Source organism: Nelusetta ayraudi, unplaced genomic scaffold (assembly GCF_046127955.1).
Source record: "Nelusetta ayraudi isolate G7.1 ecotype Tasmania unplaced genomic scaffold, CSIRO-AGI_Nayr_v1 ptg000022l, whole genome shotgun sequence".
NCBI lineage: Eukaryota > Metazoa > Chordata > Actinopteri > Tetraodontiformes > Monacanthidae > Nelusetta > Nelusetta ayraudi.
Genome location: NW_027466072.1, coordinates 3,251,115 through 3,272,908, shown reverse-complemented (window position 1 = coordinate 3,272,908; position 21,794 = coordinate 3,251,115). Strand labels below are relative to the sequence as shown.

At 46.0% G+C, this 21,794-nt stretch overlaps 1 protein-coding gene across 1 annotated transcript in view; it reads right to left on the bottom strand.

Moving 5' to 3' along the window:
- Positions 1–21,794, bottom strand: part of atrnl1b (attractin-like 1b) — a 62,820-nt gene that overhangs the window by 26,565 nt on the left and 14,461 nt on the right. Inside the window, exons 12-23 of the mRNA XM_076028135.1 lie at positions 21,323–21,537; positions 21,081–21,199; positions 20,702–20,834; positions 18,506–18,693; positions 17,181–17,394; positions 16,906–17,097; positions 15,049–15,294; positions 13,996–14,133; positions 11,059–11,152; positions 3,714–3,766; positions 1,687–1,781; positions 1,428–1,506 (exon numbers count right to left, since the gene is read on the bottom strand). Of these exons, the coding sequence (XP_075884250.1) occupies positions 1,428–1,506; positions 1,687–1,781; positions 3,714–3,766; positions 11,059–11,152; positions 13,996–14,133; positions 15,049–15,294; positions 16,906–17,097; positions 17,181–17,394; positions 18,506–18,693; positions 20,702–20,834; positions 21,081–21,199; positions 21,323–21,537 (1,766 nt within the window). The remainder of the gene's footprint in view (positions 1–1,427; positions 1,507–1,686; positions 1,782–3,713; positions 3,767–11,058; positions 11,153–13,995; positions 14,134–15,048; positions 15,295–16,905; positions 17,098–17,180; positions 17,395–18,505; positions 18,694–20,701; positions 20,835–21,080; positions 21,200–21,322; positions 21,538–21,794) is intronic.

Sequence of the window (21,794 nt, the reverse complement as noted above, 5' to 3'; positions counted from 1 at the left end):
TATTACTACCAAATTATTAGCTTTATCGCTACTTTATCTCCACAGCGGAACACAGTTCAATCAGCAGCTGGGTCAGGCGAGCAAAAGTTGTGGGTTCGGCGAGACTTCGAGACTTGGTATATACACTGCCAGTTTGGACACACGGTGTGTCATGAGAAGGTGTGAGACACACCTTCTCATGCTATTTTTCTTTTTTCTTTCCAACTTTGTACACTGCAGATAGATAATGAAGAAAACTGCGTACTAACGTAAACATGGCTGGCCACTGGATCATTCCCTCTTGCTAAATCATTGTTCAAGCAGAGGTGCAAACAGCAACAAGCCACTATATATTGGTGTAAAAGGAGCTGTGCGTCATCTGACTCCTTTTGGAATATGTGTTTCTTTCTTTCTCACTCTTTATTCCCACATTGTTATTCTGAACATTTGTTTGATTTTAATGGCTCTGGCAAAGTTCTTTTTTTTTAAGTCTGTATTCAACATGTTTCTTTGGGATCTTGATCAACCGACTTGCAAACCTCCAACAGAGAGCACTTTTCATCACACTTTCCTTTTGGATTTCAGAACCTAGACAGCTTTGAGACGCTAAAGAGGTACATACAGTATATTGGCAACTGTTCCAAGTCACTTTGTAGACCTCCAGAAGAGCAGAAGAACAAAGACACTCCTACATGTACACAACACCGGCACAGTGGACAACATCAGAAGAGGAACCTCTTTAGTACTGTTGCTTTGCTCCAACCCAGCCCGAGACAACCTGGTGAAATGCAGCTAATGTGAACCTCGCACCTTCAAGAGGGCTCAACACAGTGACGCAAATCTGACTGGTTTGAAGTTTGAAGGTAACAGATACAAGGTGCGCCCAAACATCTTGCAACTTTTGCCACGTTCGTAATTTCTCACTTTCTCTGGGATTCACTTTCCCAGATGGATACGTGCAATAAATCCAAAGCACTTTGGAAACAATCCATCTGGCGTGGCAGGCTGGTCGGCAGCCAATCTGACAACAAATACACGCAGCACAGATTACAATGTGTCACTTCGTAAATGTTTTGACGTCTCTGTACAAAAGGCCTCGTCTGCTGTCTGCTCGGCCAGTGAAATATTGAGCGGCGGCCGTGTGTTTCTGCGCAACAGTCTGAGACCCCGATAAAGCTGTTTACCAGAAAGACATTATGAAATGTAAGGCTCATTAATCATTATTCTGAGAGGGGAAAGTGGCGGCTTGGACTCGACATAGTGAGGTTCATAACAAAAGGGAATGTTTGCTGATTATGAAAATGAAAACAATTTAAGACGTCATTAATTATTTCGATGAAAACGTTAGACATGGGCGACACTTATTCTAGAACACAGTAAGAAAAATAAGGTAATAATAATTAGTATGGCGAGTCAATTAGTGAAAGTGAATTTTAAACAGGACAAACCTGTGGATCCCACCGACCAGGTGATGTTGAGGTTAAAGTTGTTGGACGCGTTAATGGACATGTCCAAGTTCTTGTTGGCCTTTAAAAAAATCAAGGACAAAGTAAACACAAACTTAATGAGGCTTAAACTTGTCTTTAAATCAAACAAGCGTCTCCTCCAGAGGCTGTTAAGGAGATTTACCGGGATCAAGGGAAAATGAGACAATTTTTTTCCTTGAGTCTCTCTGCCTTTTCTGACTGACTGGGTTTGAATGCGTACCTGCTCAGGTGAGGCCATAAAGTTGATGGCAGTGTAGTGATTATCGTCTTCTTGGATGAGGCTGAAGGTGAACTGGTAGTCGATCAGAAGGTTGTCTGTTCGGAACGACAAATAGGAAGAAAAGAGTAAAGAAAAGAAAGCCAGCAGATTATTTTAATTATATGGTTCAACAACAGACTGAGTGCAATGAAAGTGATGGCCGTGACACGCAGAAAGCGACTGGCGCTCGTCGTGATGGACCTCGCAGCAAACAGACTGAAATCAGAAATGCCTGTAATCAAGTGCAATGACTGCAATCAGGGCTGCACAATTTTCTCATCAAGTGGAGAACGAGTGAGGATACCTGACCCCAGCAGCGAGCTCTGAGAGAGCCCCTGTGGCCATTAGTGGTGCATTAGTTCATTAATTAATGGGCGATGCACGTGAAGTCGCAGCTCGTAATTACCTGAGCGTGCATGAGTCCAAAGTTGATGGTGTGTAAAGGATGACAATACACTAAGGAAAGGGATTCTTCAAGCGTCAGCAGGCACTTCGCTCCAATCAGCAGATTTTGTAGGAAATGTCAGTTTAAGTGAAACTGTGCAGAATAGAACGGTTTCGTGCAGGTGTCATGCCAGATTGAGGGTGGAGCTACTTAAGAGGAAAAAAATCTGATGCTTTTTGCTGCTGATGGATCCAATCTGCCTCGTTAACATTCAAAATGGCATCAAAAAGCCGAGGGCTCCACTTTTTTGCCTTCTTCCATCAACTCTGATTTTAAAAGCGTCCGAGCTCCTTCGGCTCTGCCGTTTTTCTCCTTCGCTCCCAACGAAATAGCTCCACGAGACGAGACAAGGCAGAGCGAAATGAGCGGTGACGGTCAGAGGACGTCTAATGAACACGGCGCTGCACACTGCGTGTTTGCAGCTCTGCAGAACAGAGTAAAGAGAAAGTGTGGCTTTGGTGCGGGGAGGTGAGCAAGCTCCAGGCCCTTTGCAGCCTTTGTGACCTCGTTGAGCCTGTTGTCAGGCCATGGCATTTCAAAAAAAAGGAGGGGCCGGGGGGGGGGGGACCTTGGCAACGCCTCATTTGTCAGCGAGGGAAACGGTTGGCTGAAGCACCGTGGAGAGCACAAAAACAAGAAATACAAGAGGCAATCAAAATGGGGGGGAGGGTCTGGGGGCGCTGGAAGTCAACAGTAACGGGCAAAAGCTTTGCAACCTTGCAAAGCTTTGTTTTAATTTAGGCCCCGTTTACACAAAGACGGGTTTCACTGAAAATGGTAAAATTCTTTGTGTCGACTTTGCATTTATGCATGAGTGGCCAAAACTGCACATTTGTGGTAACGTGCTCCAGGTATCCTTCTTCACCACCTTCAGGGGGTGAACTCACAGCGCCACACAAGTCCTGGCATAAGAACTGCAGTGCTTTCAGTCATTTCTGCTGGTTTGGTCTAAACGAAAACGTTTTTAGAGACGCTACCTCTAAACAAAGTTTTTTTATTTGAAAGCAGTTTCAAAAATGGTCGGTTTCAAAAAATACCATCTTTGTGTAAACGGGGCCTTAGAATTCTGCGTCTCGCGTCGCCCTCCTGTCCCTCCTCCTCCTCCTTTATGTAACGCACGCTGAGGCAACGTCCGAGCAGCATGAAGTCGACCCGCCAGATAGATGAATGAACGAGTGGGCAGGCGACAGAGTGACTGGGTTGTTGAGCGGAGAGAATTTTTTTTACTCCTCCGTCTCGGCGGCGATGAGCTCAGTCGCTCGCTCCTTCTGATGCGCCTGACATTTGGGCGACAAGTCACTCCGTCACAGAACAAGCGCCCCCATCCCCTTGCGCCAAAGCGCCAAAAAGCTCCATCTGCCACGGTGGAGTAGAAGCGATGGGTACATGAGGGCGTGGGGGTGGCGGGGGTCGGGCGGAGGGGGGTCGGGGTGGTGGACTAAGAATAATTGCGACGAGGTGTTCTTGTGCGCGTGGCTCCGTTGGAACATGAGTCTGGTCTCGCCCCGATGTGTAGCTGCTAGTCCAGCGAAGAATTACTCACAGTAGCAGGTTCCTCTGAGTGGATTGCCAAGGTAGCGGTTCTCTGAGTCACATCTGCAGTGAGGAAACACAGAAGAGGGAGGGGGGGAGGAGAGAAAGAAAAAACAAGGTGAAGAAGCAGCGCAAACAGACTGAGTGCAAGAATTTGTCTGGTGAGGAAGCCAAGTGCAGGCGTACTCGTTCCCAGAGTTTCTTCCTCCTGACAGCAAAGACATAATCTGATAGTTTGCAAAAGTAGTTCATTAAAATTGCTGTTTTTTGCATTCTCGCCACGACTTTTGTTGCTCAAAGCAAGAGGGCGAAACGCCAGAAACACCACCGGATCTCAGAGCGCTACAAAACGTGAAGGGCCATGAATTCCACCCACAGGCTCCAAAGAAAACATTCCCTGGAGAACACTGCTTCACTGGTGTCCAAATGACCGGATTGGTTGAAACGCACTTAAAAGCAAACCAGAGAAAAAAAACTCTATCCGGCTGGGAGAATGGTTTTTATGACGTGCTTATTGGATAGCGTCAGGCTGCGGCGAGTCTGACAGTCAGCAAGTGTCGAGATGGAAATGTACCGCGTTTGAGTTTCGGCTTTAATTAAATCCCAGCTTCATAATCAGAGCTGGTGGGGAACAACTCTCCACTCTTTCGAGCACATGTTGTTTACTGTTGATGACAAAACGAGTGTCCTATTACTTTTCGTTCTGCCCGAAATTCAGAGTTTGTGTTTGAGTGTAATTGGTTTTTGAGAAAGTCAAATTCATCCATCCTTCATGCTTATGAATTATTGGGCCTCGAGAGAATCCTCTCAATCATGTGGAAAAAGTGACCATGAATTAACAAAAGAAAAAAATTCACTGGCATGAACGAAGGTGCTTTTCATTTTTCTTCCTTCCTCCCAACACACGTGTGGTGGAGGACAAGTACAACCATGGCTGATGCAGTTCAATGCAAGCAGTGATGTGGTGCCTGGAAGATGCTATCAGTTTCAGTTGTTTGGTTTTCGCTCTTTTTATTACACAAGTGACAGACAGGGATTGAGTATACTGTTGACAAAGCTTTTGTGCTGAACAAAAAACACACACAAAAAAAACCCTGTTTACGCCTGTTCATCGTGTGGAACACTGTAAGATTTGGTATCAATCCGATCCAGTACTGGGGCCACTAACGTCGGCACTGATACAAATTAATAATTAATGTGAATGTATCGTCAAACTGCGAAATCTGAATGCCTTTTCACGACCTTCTTGTGACTTGGATTACTGTAATTAACTAGCTAATTAGTAAAAACCCAGGACAGAATTTTGGCAAAGCTTGCCGACACCAGCAGTCTTCTGTGAAGAGCTGCTAGTTTGCCTTTTATTACGATTTTCAGATCGTTTTATAAAATATTCCATAATAAAACCAAAACCAAAAAAAACCCAGCTGTGTGTTTGCTTTGTTGTCGCACTTTAAAAACACAACTAAGATATTTTTACAAAGTAAAGCTGTATTAATGTCGGCCTAAATGTAATATGACCTTGTAGATTTACCTTTTTTTTTCTTTTTTTTTTAGATTTTTAGCTCTTTAATTCGTGATGAGCGCCGGCAGTGATGGCAAGATAAGTCATATATTAGTCATTTGACTCAGGAAACACACAAGGCTTAAATTGACGATGGTGTTGACATATTTAAAAATCAAATGCCAAATTCTGGTCATTTTAACATGGCACATGACACAATGAACCCGAGCAAACTTGGAGCAAGGGAAACTTTTAGGAAATGGGGGAAAATTCACAAACGCATTCCCAAAACCTAAAAAAAACAAAAAAAAAAAACAACGAACCATAATTTTAATTTCACATCAACAAAAAGACATAAACAATAATTGCTCGTGTTTTGTGCTTGTTACGAGTGTGAAATGACTGCAAGCCCGAAGGCCAATGAATCCATAACTCAAGTTAATGAGGGTCCCGACCCAGAGCTAAACATGGTGTGAAAATTGGAGAATGACTAGTTTCCATTTGAATCCCGCTCATTGTCATCAGTGAGCAAACACTCTAATTTTAAACCTTCGGGCGTCTCCATTGTCCTTGCAAACAGCTCGAACGTGCACTAACTAATTTTCGGTGGGGAAAACATGCGTACATTTAATCGATTTGCTGAAGTCACGCTGTGCAGTTTTCCACCCTAAAATGATCATTTTAGAAAATTGTTTTTTTTTTTTTTGTTTTTGGTTTATTCTTGGGGGTGTGAGGGGGGCTACCATGTGCCTGTCAAAAACAAGACTGTTTTTGTGAGAGGTGTTTCCAAATTCTACTGTGCCACCAAAGTTACATGGCAGAGAGAAGTCAATAAATCTTTAAAATTGTCATAAAACTCACTTTAAAAATCACTTTATATTAGAAAACTGGTCTGAGACTTTCCAGTGATGGAAGGCCTGTAATATGAAGGTCAAATATGTCTATGGACGTTTGATAACAATATTTTACGTTCTGTTTTAAAGGCAGTGTTCCGTGAAGTTATTGTCTGAGCCATTACCGCCTCAATTATGAAACCAAGGCAACGTAAATGCTAAATGGACTGCACTTATATACAGTTTCCAGGACCGTCACGGTACCCCAAAGTGCTTTACAATGGCCTCTCACACAACGATGGGTGGCTGCTACCATTGGCAGCAATTTAGGATTACGTGTCTTGCCCAAGGACACAACGACAGATGGGATTTGAACCGCCAACCTTTTGGTTATTGGACAACCCGCTCTACCCCCTGAGCTACACTCGCCCCAATGTCCCCAAATATCTGTAAGCAGACAAGACATTCATTATCACTGCAATTTTTCTCTAGGAACCCACCGCCAAAACTTGTTGGAATGGTCGGTTAGAAAGAACCCCATGATGCAACACAAACATCACCTCAGTGGAGAAGGTGGCCGTGAGTGAGGTGGCAGCGTCTCGGTTGCGATGACTGTGCCTCTGAAAATAACACGACATCGGTTGTTTGGCGGCAGTTTTTTTTTCCACTCATGACACACTGACTCAGGTTCTAAAAATGCCGGCGAGACGCAGGTGGGAGTGTTCCAACACCTCAAATATCACCGAGGCACCAAGAACATTGTGAGCGTCAGCTGGGGAGCGCGGGGCAAACAAAGAGAGAAACACAACTTTATAATTGAGCGTTCAGATGGTTATTGATTTATTATTACCCGATGTGATGGAGACTCACTGAAGATCCGAGCATCTGCGCTTTTAATAGTCTGCCGGCGATGGCGTGACTGCGGTGACGCATGAAGCCCAGACGGAGGGCAGGACGTAAAGAGCAGCTACGGCGGAGATACACAAAAGTCTGTGTTGCGCCGCTTTATCATGTTATTAGGGGATGACAAATGGCTTCACGTGTCGGATGTGAACTGCGGAAGTCCGGTCTACCGACGCAGCGTCCGCTCAAGCACAGAGCGCAGTGATGAGTCAGTGGGTGTTTTTAGATCAGTGCTGTCGCTGAGTTTCTTTTTACAAACCAACTTTAACTGGAGTCAACGGGGGTTTGTGCTACTGTTGGGATGTTTATCGTAAAATAGGTCAATTTCTTTTGCTCTAAAATTGTTCTTCTGCTCCTCCACACTACATCAAGAACGGAGAGACTTTTTTTTTTAACCTTTCAGCCTTTGCTGAAGTCAGCTTCCTGCAAATACCCCCTTTCTTGGACAGTCGGTAAAAACCTGTTGGTTTCTCGGCTGGATCAATGCACTGGCACATTAGGAGTCTGCCCGACTGTTTCTCATCATTTTGTCCAACACGGGGAAGCAACGTCTGCTGCAAACCAGCGGCGGCGTAGCGAGGGAAGGACGCTGCACTGGGAAGGCGAGGGCAGAGCCGAGTTGCTCTTTAGCCAGGGCACACGGGTCACATGACAAATGCCCCTTGCACATGTTTTTGCTTGTCTGTTTGTTTTGACCTTATAGAGCGACATGAAGAAACGACACACCTGAGGCGTCTCCAGCTGCTCGCCATTTGCCGACGCACTTGCGGCACGGGGCAAAGTGCATAATGGAACTCCTCAGCGCTGTATCTTAATTTAATCTACACTCGCACGCATGTGTGCACACATCTGAACCGGAAGCGACCCTCCTCCAGCCCCCTCCTCCTCACCCACTGTATCTTAATTTGATCTGCGCACAAACCTTTTTGTCTGCACTCTGTAATTTAACGGGCATAAACACACGACGTGCGCCGCGCGCACGCCGAGGAAACGCACCGTGAACCCTGGCGGCTGTGTGCCCTTCACGCACGCACGCCGTCCGCGGGAGCGAGCGCGGTGCGGCGCGGGCACGCAACCCGGGGACGGGCCGTCACCGAGAGAAAGACGTCGTCCGACTTGCTCTTGTTTGACTCATTGCTGCGGCACCTCATCAATTGCTCCCCTCAGCAATTCCATTCTGCACCGATGCACCCCTTCACTTCATTACCGCTGCCATTATCTAGGGGTCCTAATGGCATCGGTCGGGCGGTCGGTCGGGCGGGCCGGCGCCGGCGTGCACCCTTGTACGCGGAATTGCGTGCGCGCACGCATGCGCAACGGCGAGAGAGACGAGAGTCCCCTTTGCCTTGCAGGGAGGTCTTTGTTGCAGGGTTGCGGCGCGAGGGCGGCAACGCTGATTACACATAATGAGATACCAGAAATTACATTAGCGAAGGAGGCAGGCAAAGACACCGCCCTCCACCACCACCACCACCACCACCACCACCAGCAGTCAAGTCCGACACGCTCTAATTCAATTCATGCATCTTAAAATAAAATAATGTGAAAAATGCATCTAGATTTGAAGATAACGGAGATAGGAGACATGCGCTGATATAATTACAATCAGCCAATGGGAATAAATGGAGGTCTTACTCCGCCAGCGGTTGGCGATGCGGCGCCTGCGCAGCAACGTCACACCTACACGTCTGGTGGCGGCCGGCCTGCTCTGATACCTTCTGACTGTGGGGGGAAATGGATTTTGTTCTGAGCTGCCGCTGCCCGCTGCGTGAGATTCGTTCCGTCTGGTAGTGCAAATGAATGTGACGTTTTTGACAATTGTGCAAAGTGCCTGTTTGTTTCCTGTCAAAGTCAACACCAAGTATTTGGGGCTTTTGGGAGATTTCTCTCTCTCTCTCTCTTTCTCTCTCTACCTCTCTCTCTCTCTCTCCCTCTCTCTCTCTCTCTCCGCTATTTTCTAAGCGATTCATTTTCAGGCCATTTCATCATTCACTCTCGTTTGCTCCTGCCTTGGTACTGTGATCTTACCAAATAACTGGGCTTATTTGCTAAGTTGTTATATTGTGATTATGCCAATATTTGTTCTTAACTGTGTGAGGAGCTGTTCTTCTTTGATCTATATTATGTGGATGAAGTGATATATGGCAGTGGTCATTAAAACCTTTTAAGTTTTCTGCCATTTTGACATCTGTTAAAGCCAATTCCACTGCTCTACACTATTTGGTAATTTGGTACTAATTTGAGCTTTTACATTGCACAACATGTAGAATTTGCATGTGCATGAGCAACAGTTTGATAAGGCAAACAATTCTCAGGCGCATGTCTTTTTTCTCGAAGCGATACATTTCCTCTGCCATGTTATTTACATGTGACCTCAAGTTAATTGTAGTGAATCAGAGTGTGTGTGCGTGCGTGTGTGTGTGTCCATTAAAGAAAATCAGATTCGCCAGCTGAGAAAACATCGCACTGAGACAACAGGAAAACAAGACAAAGCAGCTGCTTTTCACACGCGAGTAAAAAAATGTGAAGGCGAAGAAGAGCGTCGACTAAAACTGGGCTACAACTCTGTTTAAAAATCAATCTGGCTGCTGTTTTGCAGCTTGTCGGGCCTATGAGAAACTTTTACTACGGTTTTCAGAGAACTCCGCGTTTAAGCGGTGTCGTGACAACTGTGCGAGGCCTCCTCTGACTGAAGCCTCGCCGCCGTGTCAGCGTGATCAAATATTGTGCGAAATCTGGGAGTGAGAAAAACACCAAAATCCAAAAACCACGCAGACTGAACCTGACGAGGGGAGAGAGTGGAATCCTGGTTTTATTGATGCACACGGTGCCGGGGATATTTAGAGGACATGTTGCTTTGAAAAATTGAGTGTGGATGCGGACATATATGTGTGTGTGTGTGTGTATGTGCGTGCACTTTTTTTTTTTTTGCCAGTGACCTTTCCATAACTCTTACTGCATTAGGGGTATTAAAACGCCGCCGTCCATTCTGCTTACGACCATAAAAGCGGGCGCTAAATGGAGACGGTGGTCCCGCAGCAGAGCAGGGGAACCACAGCATCAGCACAAACCGGAGGTGGAGTTTGATGGCAGAGACGGAGAGCGATGCCCGCTTCTCCACCACACAGCTGTCACGACGTCAAAGGCAAATCGCGGAGAGGAAGAGAGCAGCGACTCTGCTCTGTGTGGGAGAGCTCATGAATGCCGCATCAGCACCCATTGAGGAGCCATTTAAATGTCTCATTTTTTTGGTGTCTTTGATTCATGGCTGTGACAAAACCGTTGCTTGACTTAATAGCTATCAGAGCTAAAACAATCACTCGATTAATCCACACAAATTGTATAATTAAATAATATTCAGCTGCTTTTGTCCTGAATTAAAACTGTGTTTCCTTGATGCCCTTGATGCACACACCCAAAAACGCCCCATACACATTATAGATGGGCTACTCACTTTTGTAGTGGAGTCCGAACTCACGGTGAACATCGGTATTCCGTATATAGACCACTCGATGTATCCCACAATGCATCGCTAAAAGTAGTGTGCAGCCACTGGTCACTAACCCAGCAATATATCCCATCATGATGCATTGCACTCGGGACGGAAGTTAAAAAGGCGAGAGATGTACTAGTCACAAAAAATGCAGGGTGTAAATTAACATTGGTGTAAACTAATTTATATATGTGTATACATCACATCATTTTTTGTAGGGACAAAAATTACCATTTTGTTTAAAAAAAAATAACGTTACATTGAATGCAACGGCCCAACATGCACAATCTGAAACACTACTGAGCTCTGCAGCTTCTGCTTTTTCGCATCAAAGCACTACAGTTGGTTTTCTTTTTTTTCCTTCTCTCTCTGAGGGAAAATATCATCAACAGCAAATAACAGCATCCCACGTGTATGAGTCTCCATTGTCAAAATAGGATGTTTTTCCCCCTGGTATATCTACATATATATATATAGAATAGCTGCAGGCATTCCATCAGGGCTTCATCCCAAATGATGACTGGCCGGATGACAGCAACACGCAGCTGGAATGCTTCTCTTTTTCTTGCTCTGTCTTTCCGTGTGTGTGTGTGTGTGTGTGTGTGTGGTCAGTCAGAGTACTCACAGCTGGCACTGGTCTCCTTTGATCCCCTTGGTGGTGCAGAAGCACTTGCCAGTTAACACCTGGCACACATTTGCATGGCCGTTGCACTTGCACGCTGGAAGCAGGAGCAGGAAGGACAGAAGGGAGGAGGAGAGAGGTGTGACAACAGGATGAACATGAGCATAAGGAGGGAACATTAATTACTTTAGAAAATTTGCCAAGAACTTATTCATCAAAGCCGGGACTGCAGCTAAAGATAAAGTGGAGGCTTGTTTGTTTGTGTGTTTTTCTCTCGGTGTGTCTGCGCCAGATCCAGAAGCGCAGAGTTAAGGATTCCCTCAGGGCTGAACGACGTGCAAACAACACCCACAACCTGCGCCGCCCGCCGCAATTTACTTCTTTCCTCTCCACTTTGTGAAAAACCAAACCCCTGAGCTTGGCTGCTGGCTCAGCGAAGGTGCTGGGTGCTAAAGCCGAGCGAGCCACCGGCAACTCCTTGGCAGCAGCCGACACCATCAGATGAAATTGATATTGATCTGACTGTGATGGTAAACAAGTGTAATTCAACAAAAAAGGATTGGCTGAACTTCAAAAAGCTGATATGGGTTTTTTTTTCTCCTTTAGGACGGGACAGCGCGGTGCCCCAAGGGGAGCGAGTGCATGTGGGCGCACGCACATGTGTGTGTGAAAAAAATCTAAAATACCCACACACACACTTTCACTTAACTAAGCTGTGAAACACAAGACCGCCTCAAAAGGGTCAGTGGACACGTTGTTTCCCGAGCAAAGCCCAACCCTTTTTTTTCCCGCCCCATGAGAAAATCTCAGGTGCCCGAATCCCTTTTAACACCGTCTCCTGCACTTCATTATTGACCGACAGGGATACTGGGGTCTAATTACGGCGCGGCTGACTGTAAGTAAAGCAGACGTCGAATATCCTGTCTGCGTGTGACGCAGCGATGATTGCGTCTGAACGTAGGTGCAGCGCAACATAACGATTATGAGTCAGCGGAGTAGTGCAAAAAAAGTAAATGTAAAACGTACATATATGGAAGAAGATAAGTGCCTATGCAGGTGGCCGCCTGTGTAGTTCAACTTTACGGGTTACAGCTGCAGCCTGCACAGTAGCATTTGGTTTGATAGACTGAGATTTTTTGTTTTTATTCATTCATTTATTTATTTATTTATTTATTTATTTAAGTGCTGCCGTGGGACAATGTGAAAAAATGATCAGTCAAACATTACGACATGAGTGACAACCTTGAGTGTGTCCACGACCAGTCAGAAGTTTGCACACACCTTCTCATGCAATGGTTTTCTTTCATTCTAATGGCCATTTACACAGATTTTCACTTAAGGGATCAAAACAATGAATGCACAAAACAGATACGGTATTAAGTAGTCAACAAAAAAAGTGTGACATAACTCAAAAACATTTCATATTTTAATTTCTTCAAAATAGCCACCCTTCATATAAAACATTTTAGAGTTATTGAACAACGTTTTCTTTGCTACATAATTTCACATATAATGCTCATATATTTGATGTCTTCAATATGCATCTACAATGTAGAAAGGAGGAAAGATAAAGAAAAACCATTGCATGAGAAGGTGTGTCTGAACTTCCGACTGGTAGTGTGTGGGTGTGTGTGTGGGCCAATTCAACAGATAACCTGCTTCACTCGGCGTAAACAGATTAGGATCTAACCAAAGACAGACGGCTCGTTGAAGACCATCAGCGCTCAATGCTCGAAAGAAGCTGCATTTTAGCGGCGTAAAAAGAAGAAAAAAAAAATACAAGGCGTCCACATCTGACCTGCAGCTCTCGCAGAAGAACCCTGTGGGCTCTAAGTGGAGCCCAACGTGAGGAGAAGTGCTGCTAATCTTCCTCTTTGTCTGCGAGAGCTTTGTGTTGCTGCTGCTCCAAATGAGACGTGAAGTTCCTCTGAGGCCAACCAAACTGACTGAGCTTCTAATCCGTGTGCAACAGTGCCACCTGTTGGCTCTGGCCCTGCATTGCGGTACGTCAAAGTTCCCCTCTTCATCCATAAAGCCCTCCACAGCCAGACCCCCTGCTACCTCACCACCCTTCTGAACTGCCACGTTCCTTCCCACAGCCTGGGCTCCTCTGATGCCAACCTCCTGTCTCCACCTCTCAGAACCAAGCACCAGACCTGGGGCGACAGAGGCTTCTCTATAGCTGCTCCCACCCTCTGGAACTCCATACCCAAACACAATCAATCAATCAAATTTTATTTGTATCGCGCCTTACAACAGCCAAAGGGTGCACAAGGTGCTTTCCAGAGTAAAACGTAATAGAAACAACACTAGTAAAACATAGTTAGAACACAAAATGACTACGATTGCGCAATTCTAAAACAAGAATGAAATGCAAAATTAGTGAAATAATAATTAAAATAGTTAAAACACAAATGTAAAGCCAATAAGCAGCAGTCCAGTCAGTCATTCGTGACTGTACTGACCTACCTAACACATCCCAACTTACTCTGACAGAACTTTACAGGCGATCAGTGGCGAGGAAAGGAGCCCTCGCACCCCGTGCCCCACTCCTTCATGCTGCTGCCATCAGGCAAACGATACAGAACCCCCCTGGCCCAAAAAAACATCTACATATAAAAATGAATCCCCTCTGCAATAACTGTTCTGAATAGCAAAAAATAATCTACACTCTTTATTATTTTTATCTGTTTGAATGTGCTTGAGTGGTTTTCTTTTGAAGCTGTGTAGTAGACAAATTTCTGTTTTTGTTTTTTACTGAAAACAGACAACGAAAGTTCTATCTATCTATCTATCTATCTAACTATAATTAACATCTGAAATCCATGTTGTCGCTCATGCACAGCAGGTCCAGAGCCAGCGAGCAGCATGAGGTGGTTTGCATTAGACGCATAAATAAACTGCACGGCGCTGATTGGCTGCGACTCCTCGCTCACTCACCCTGGCACTTGCCGCCGTTGGTCGGGTCTCCGTGATAACCGGCCATGCAGGTCTGGCAGTGGGGACCCGTGGTCAGGTTACGGCACTGCTCGCACACGCTGCCGTTCACGCACGTGCTGTGGCCGTTGCACTGGCACGCTGCAAGACGGGCAGAGAAAAGACAAGCGCAGGCTGAGACACAATCATCTTGAATTGTTGACATTTCAGGTGTGGGACTGATGGTTATAATGGGGCTAATTTACCCAATCACGAGGCAGAACTTTTGCATATTTTTTACCCCCTGTTTTTAACACTCAAGTTGATCCTCCCTCGTAAAACGATGGAATTGTTTTCACACCAACACAGAACAATAAGTAATAACCAAGCAAATAACACCAGGCTTTAGGCTGTTTGTGTTCTGCAGCAGGCTTATTAGAGCTGTCGCGTTTTAATTGTTTGTTTATTTCAACCAGCCTCCCCTTTTGGGATGTGATCAATTGTCATCACTTTTAATGAGTGGAGGTGTGAAGACCAGAATAACAGGTGTTTCTTTACTTCGCGCTGCCATGTCAGCTTTAACCTCTGTTTCCTCCGGAGCGTTGCGATGAAATCTCAACACAATCTTTGTGAGCGTCCGATCTCGTGCGTCGGTCACTGGCTGACGAATATTTACGCCCCCAATTTGTCTGCTAATGTATGTAAAGCTGTTTAACAGGTTTTAAAAAGGCAGCGGAAGCCGCTCCGACGCGACTCCTAATGGCTCTCAACAATGGCTGATAGCACCGGGCAGTGAGCACGCCTCTCCTGCTCAAATTGCAGCGGCTGCACCGCTGAGTATATTATCATCTTACAAGCTCCGGCTGAATGGAGAGGGGGACTTAGTGAGAGCATTAAAAAGGCAAACGAGCCCTTTGGTTGAACAAAGTCCGTGGGGAGGGATTAGTTCCATAGGAGAGCTGTAACGGAAATCCTCGATGCCGGCCAGTCAATAGGTAATAACAGCCTGTCGACGAGATACGCTCATGATGGATGATCTGTAATTTCAGCAAGCTGGACAGGAAGTGGATCCCTTACCAGGACACTGAATGAAAGCCCACTCGAAGCCCTTGTCTCTGGGGCAGCTGCCCAACTCCAGGCTCATTTCCTGAGTGGGGACGTGAGGTTGGCCCTGCTGGCCCTGCTTGGTCACCCTCTTCATGGGCCCCCGGTAGGAGCCCTCCATGCACAGGCCCTTCCCCGTGCTGCTGGGATCCCCACACCAGCCGCACTCGGGCTGCTCCAGGCACTGGGAGCACGTTCTCAAGCCGGAGCAGTTCTGGGCTGGAAGGTTGGAGGAAAGAAAAGCCGATGAACAACGTGTTCGATATTACCAGTTCTTACCAAAAACTGAATGAAGAGCAGTATGCTGGAGCTGCATGTTTCTTTTTTTCATTTTTTTGAAAAATTCAACTTTGTCAGGAAATGAATTCATTTGAGAGCATATTGTTTCTGTTTCTCTTCAAACATGTGCAAGGCCCAACAAAGCATCAGTTTAACGCCAGAGGTTAAACCCACCGTGTGTGGCAAAATATTCTGTTTCCTAGAGAGCTATGGAATTTTTTATTCTGAAAAAAGTTGGGTTCAAGTGCGACCTTGTGTGTAAACACAGTGGTGCCTACATATATGTGTGGTATACACACACACACACATATATATATATATATATACATATACATATATATACATTTTTTAAATGCAGTGTTTATTTGGGGGTGATTTTTGTCATTTCAAACCAAAATCGTTACTTTTGGGGATTTCTTCTTCTTTCTAAGATGTTGGCCTTTCTTACGGGAAGCTTCAGTCGATTATTAGCCTTTAGCACGGCCGCTTATCTACAGAGCCGTCAGGGACCAAAGATGTGAGAGTGGATAAGACCCAAGTGATGAGGCATTAAACAGCTTGATTGGAGGCACCTGGAGAGAAAATGCCACAGAGCGAGGCCCAGAAAGTTTGCGATTGAAGAAAAGTGCAATGAAAAGGCTTCGTTGTGCCGTGGAGTGACGTCTCTCTCTCTACCTCTCACTGTCTCCCTCGCTCTCCCTGAACTCCCGAAACCTAGAGAGCATTCCGTCAGCCGGCGGATGAACTTTCAGACCACCAAATTGCCTGACAAGTTGTTTTTTTTTTCTTTTGCGCCGTTGTTGCCACTCGCCTGCCAGACGGACACTTTGGGAGACGGTGGCGCAATTTTAAGGAGACACAATGCTGAGTGCTTCTACCTCTAGTTTATGTCAAGCAAATCTCGGGCAATTCCACTAATGGAAGCGAAACCATGACGACGACGGGGCGATCGGCACAAAGTGAGGACATTTCACTTTGTTTTGACGCACTGTCAAGGAGTATTACAGCCTAAGCATAAAAGAAAAGAAAAGGGGCTTTCAGAGGAGCGTTGACTGAGACACTCTGAGACAAAGCAATAAAGCGCAGGCCAGGCCATAAAGCTAATATTTATATTTTGTATATTTGACATAAATCAAGGGGATATAGACCCAAGTGAATGAATGAGATGCACAGTGATTAACAGCTGAGTCCGTACAGCCGAAGCTGTAAAGAGGGCAGTAATAAGTAGCCACCGCCGAGGTTGTTCTTCGATACTGGAGCTTCCTCAAGCTCTTGAAAAGAGACGATGATGGGAAGTGCACCTGCGGCGGCGTCAACAGGAAGATCTCACTGATACCGTTTGGCTGCAACTGCATGTGAAGGTAATTGGCCATTACCAGCCAAATAAAAAAGAAAAAGACGAAAAAACAGTCGCGGAAGCCAATCGCAGTGAACCAACTGCACACTCTGGCAAACACCTTCTCCAAACTCCAGCTGCGTTTCCTCACCTTTGCCTCGTTTTCTCGGCCTGACAAATATCGATCAATACCAATCGACACGCTCGCCACTTACCCACACACTCTCCAGTCTGCCACTCCAGACACTGGCCGTACGGGAAGGAGATGACGTAGGCGGAGGAGTCGACGCAGCGCTTAGCGCTGCCGCACCACATGCACTCCATTGCCTGGCTGGTGCAGTTGCCGCAGTTGCTGTGCAGCGAGCAGGGCTTCTTACAGGACGGCCGGGAACTCTGACTGGGGTTTCCTGGACAGGGACAAAAATATATTATATAATATATATATTTTCCAACCGGGCCTCAAAATGAAGAGCACCTGCGGGTCGCCCACCTGTAGCTTTTTCACAAATGAGGCCGTGCGCGGTGGCCGTGCATGGATTGGCCCTCAGCCCCAACACCTGGGGCTCCTCCAGGTAGGCGCAGAAGCCGGAGTCGCTGGGTTCGCCGGGCAGCCAGCGCAGGCTGCTGTTGGTGAAGGGACTCATGTCCTCCCAGCCCCAGTATGACACGTTGATCTTCCTCAAGCCCACCCACGGAGACAGCCGCTGCAGAGGGAGGGAGAGAGAGAGGGAGAGAAAGAGGGAGAGAAAGAGAGAGGGAGTGAGGGAGAGAGAGGGAGAATGCTCACTGAGAATCCAGTCAATTTGCATGACAGATTTCCCTCAGGTACAGATTAAAAATGTTAAAATATTGAAAGAAATGGAAATTAGGAAGTTACGCTCCTAAAATGAAAACCAATTGGCCAAGTTCAGCAAAGACTCCAACTGATAAATGCTCCAGACAGCGACCTGTGTGACCTCACCAGCAGAATATACGGCAGGAAAAATAAAAATGGAGTGTGACAGCGGCACGAAAGCTGAAACAATTGAAAAAAAACGGGGACGATCGCAATCTGATTTGTTGTCTGCAGACAGCGAGAGCCGCCAGTGACGTCTGCTGCAAGTTTCGCCACCGTCAATAAGCCATAAACTCTCTGGCGCTGCCAAGTGGAGAGCAATTCGTATGAAAAATGGTCGAGACACGTTGGAATCTGCGGCTGAAGCGATGGCTGCAATCAGACAGATAAGGGAGCAGCGCAAAAGAACAACAGGGGTCGAGAGGAAAATCAGCCCTGAGTGCATAACTCGGTATTCATAACAGACGAGTAACGTCACCACTTCCTGTATTTTATTTTTCTCAGCTTAAAAGGTTTTCATTTAATGCAAATGTACTATATATTTTTTTGAACAATAAAATGTGACTTTCACTTGAAAGTCAGTCGTCCTTTACTTCTTATGCTGTGTTGATAGATGCACGCCTGGAAATCAGCTCTATATGATGTCACAAAGGGCATAGTGCTCCTCTCCTAGGTCAGTGATGACGAACCCCAGCGAAGTGCTGACGCCTCCCTCTTTGACCATCTTGTTTTTGTCCTCTAGCATGTCAAAAGTCTACCACCGCATCGGATTTAGCACTTTTTTTGTGGGGAAACTGCAAACATAGGGCTAAGAGGCTGTTTTCTGAAGATCTGATTTTTTTTTTTTTTTTTAGATGATTCACTGAACAAGGCGAATCTGCTAGAGTCTGGGATTAAACCAAAGGTCTGAAAATGGGTGTGGCAAGGAGCTTTTCAACAGCAGCATCTAAAGAAACTAGGTGAGCTACAAGCAGCCTCACCTTGTCTTGCTGCTGCAGCTTCTTCAGCTCCTCCAGCACAAAGTCCACCTGCTTGGAGGTGGTGAGTGAGGCGATGTTGCCGTTGAGGTTCTTGCAGTAGTGCTGGGCGTTGTCGTAACTCTCGCGGCTGGAGTTGATCCTCAGGCAGGCGTCGCCCACCTGGCTCCAACCCTCGCTGCACTGCTGGGCTGCAGGTGTGGCAGAGAAAAGGTTTCAGCAAACAAATTCTGCACGTTATTAAAAAAAAAATAATGACAAACTGTAAACTTAACACGCAAATCTTTGATTCACACGATACGGAGGTCGATTAATAAGACATCTAATCATTAAGATCCTCAAATCAGATCATTAAAGCTGTATATTAACATTAGAGCAACAAAACAATTCATTTGGATGCCATTCATTCTGGTTTACTTTTTCCACTTAGAAAACACTGCAGGCAAAATTGTCTGTCTGCCTGGGGTCTTGTAATGCAACTCCCCAAAATGGTAAAAAAAAAAAAAAAAAAAAATACAAATACAAATACATAAATTCAATTAAAATAATGACAGATTAAAATAAGCTTTCTGTGATGTCACAAAGTGTCTCAGATTTGTGACAACATCCTCAGCCCAATACTGGCTCCGCCCCCTCTGGGACTGCTTTGTTTTTGTGACCTTGCAAAAACCACATGAGAGGTAAAAACAGAGGTACATCAATTTTAGCAGGAGGCTGTAAACAGAGGGCTAAATGTGCTGAAGTGTTTTGGAGATATAATGAGTTTTTCTTTTCCAATTAGTCATTTTGTGTGTGAAGCTTCTCCAATATGGTCGAGGACTAAAAAAAATAATGATCTGAAAACGGGAACATCACCAACTTCCAAAGAGAAACCTTCTAGCAACGCACTCCAATAATTTGGCTCAGTGCAGGAAATTTAGCCTCCGAGTGCGTCTAACCAGCTTCAGCAGCAGCAGCACGGCACTAACATCCTCAGCCTGCGTCGGCCTTTGGAGAGACGGAGTGATTTTTAGGGCCGTTACGCGCAGGTGGAAAGGGGCGTGCACGTCGTGTCTAGACGGTCTTTCGGAAAACGAGACGCACCGACGCAAACAGACCTTCTGCAGCGTCACGCCCCGAGGTGACAAGAATCCACCAGCGAGAAAGTCAAGATAAAGTGACAGCCACGCTCCTCCCTCGCCGAGGCGCAGGGAGAGGAAAAACACACTGGCGGAGGCGGCCAACAGCAGCGTCATGACATTTTGATAAGTGTGTTTTGGTAATTACTGAGGGCCATAACACCGTCAGTGCGACTTTAAACTCCTATTCGAGCTGCCAAAAAAACAATGTCTCATTTAAATTGCTGCTTTGAGATAAATAAAAGGTCAAAGCCGTTGTCAAGCGCCGCGCTAATATTTAAGCTCAAACGTCAGATCCTGACCAGCGCCGCTCGTTCTATTTACGGCTGACGGAGACGCTCACAAAACCCCAGACCACAAAGATGTATTTTTTTACGGCTCAAAAGGCATCGCTGTCATAAATCCAGACTGGGGCGAAAGTTGTTTTTGTTTCTCTCTCCCTCTCCTTTTTCTTTCTTCTTCACGGTCATTGTTGCTACATGGCCGTAGACGAGGCACGCCAGGACCCCTTTGTGCTCAAGGGACCAAAACGATCAGACTGTTCGAGTGAATGCGATTGTGAACTAATAAGCAGGCACTAAGCAGGCGACAGACAGCGAGCTGGGAGGGGCCTAATTTGGCTCATCCGCATGGCAGCAGACTGGTGGCTGCAGTTTCAATGAGTGTTCGCAACCCCTGGACTCAGTGAGCGACAAGGCCTGCAGCCCCTGTTAGCTTTTAACTAAGTGCAGGTAAAATGTAATGTAGTAAGTGGTCATAATAAATACTAAATTTTATTTAAAGGTGCCTTTCTGGCACTCAAGGATACCGTATAAATCAATGATAAAATCATAATTAATAAATAAATAAATAAATAAATAAATAAATAAATAAACAAAATGTAAAAAAAATTTAAAAATTTTGCAGAACACTTGAAATCAAGAGTGCGGAGGCGGTTCATGTTGCGCAGGTGAAAAGAAGCAGAGCGAGTGATGGGATTGGACAGATAGTGTACTGTCGAGGATGACACCCAGACTTTGAGAGTTTGTTTGTTTTTTCTTCTCGTTTCCTTCCACGAAGCCGGAATGGAGGCGTGACTCACCGGGCAAAGCGTGGCACTCGGACTGGTTCTGGTCCCACTGGCAGTTGAGATTCAGCGAGCAACTCTTGCAGTTGGCCAGCTTGCTGCACACCTGCTCGTTACGCACAGGACAGTCGGGGAAGTTTTTCACATTCTATGTGGAAAGAAGGGAAGAAGGGAGAGAAAGCATGAAGTAAACAAATCATCAGGAAATTGAACATTTTGTTTTCTCTTCACTTTCCCGAACAAAAACAAAACAAATCTTGTTCAGACGCCGTTGCTCAATTTGGTGCTTGAGCTTCATGATTAAAAACACACACTGCTGAGTGTGTTGAGACGACTTTAGGAGAGTCGGGTGCAGGATTAGAAGCGCTCTGGCGCCCCCTGTTGGACCACTCACAGAGCTGCAGTTGCTGGAGGCGGCGATGCATTTCTTGTCATCGCACCACTGGCACCCGTTGGTGTTGGCTGTACAGCTGGCACAGTCCGAGAAGCGGTAACATCGCTCGTCCACGGTCACTAAACACGCAGAGCAACAATGGAACAACCCATCAATTCATTTGCACACAGAAATACAGAAACAACACTAGCAAGTGGTCACAACTTCACGGAGGTTTTTCTTGCAGAAAGCGTCATTCTCACCGGGTTTCGGAGGACAGAAGGGTGCAGGGCTCAGGCTCCTGTTGGCCATGCTGGGCTCCCAGGGGGCACAGCGGCCCCTGCTCCAGATGCAGCGGACCCCCGGCCCAGCTTCTACGCAGCCCTCCTCTGCCAGGAAGGCCCGGCAGCTGGGGGGTCTGTACACGAGCACGTCGTTGAGCAGCATCCCCGAGAAGCCACCGAACACATACATGGACCTGGTTTAGAGGGACGAGGAACAAGGACGCACGTTTCAAAGGCGAAGAAAAGAAAGAAAGAAAACTAGAAGGAGCCAAACTCTTCACTGCTGGATGACAATATGCCAAATGTCAATTTTCAGCCCATCCAGACTGAAACTGGATGGTTCTTTTGAAGTCTGTAAAGTCACAAATCACATGAAATCCAATTTTTGCAAAACAGACTGAATCCGTTTCCGAATCTGTCTGAGCAGTGGAAGCCTGTTGTCCAGTGTGGA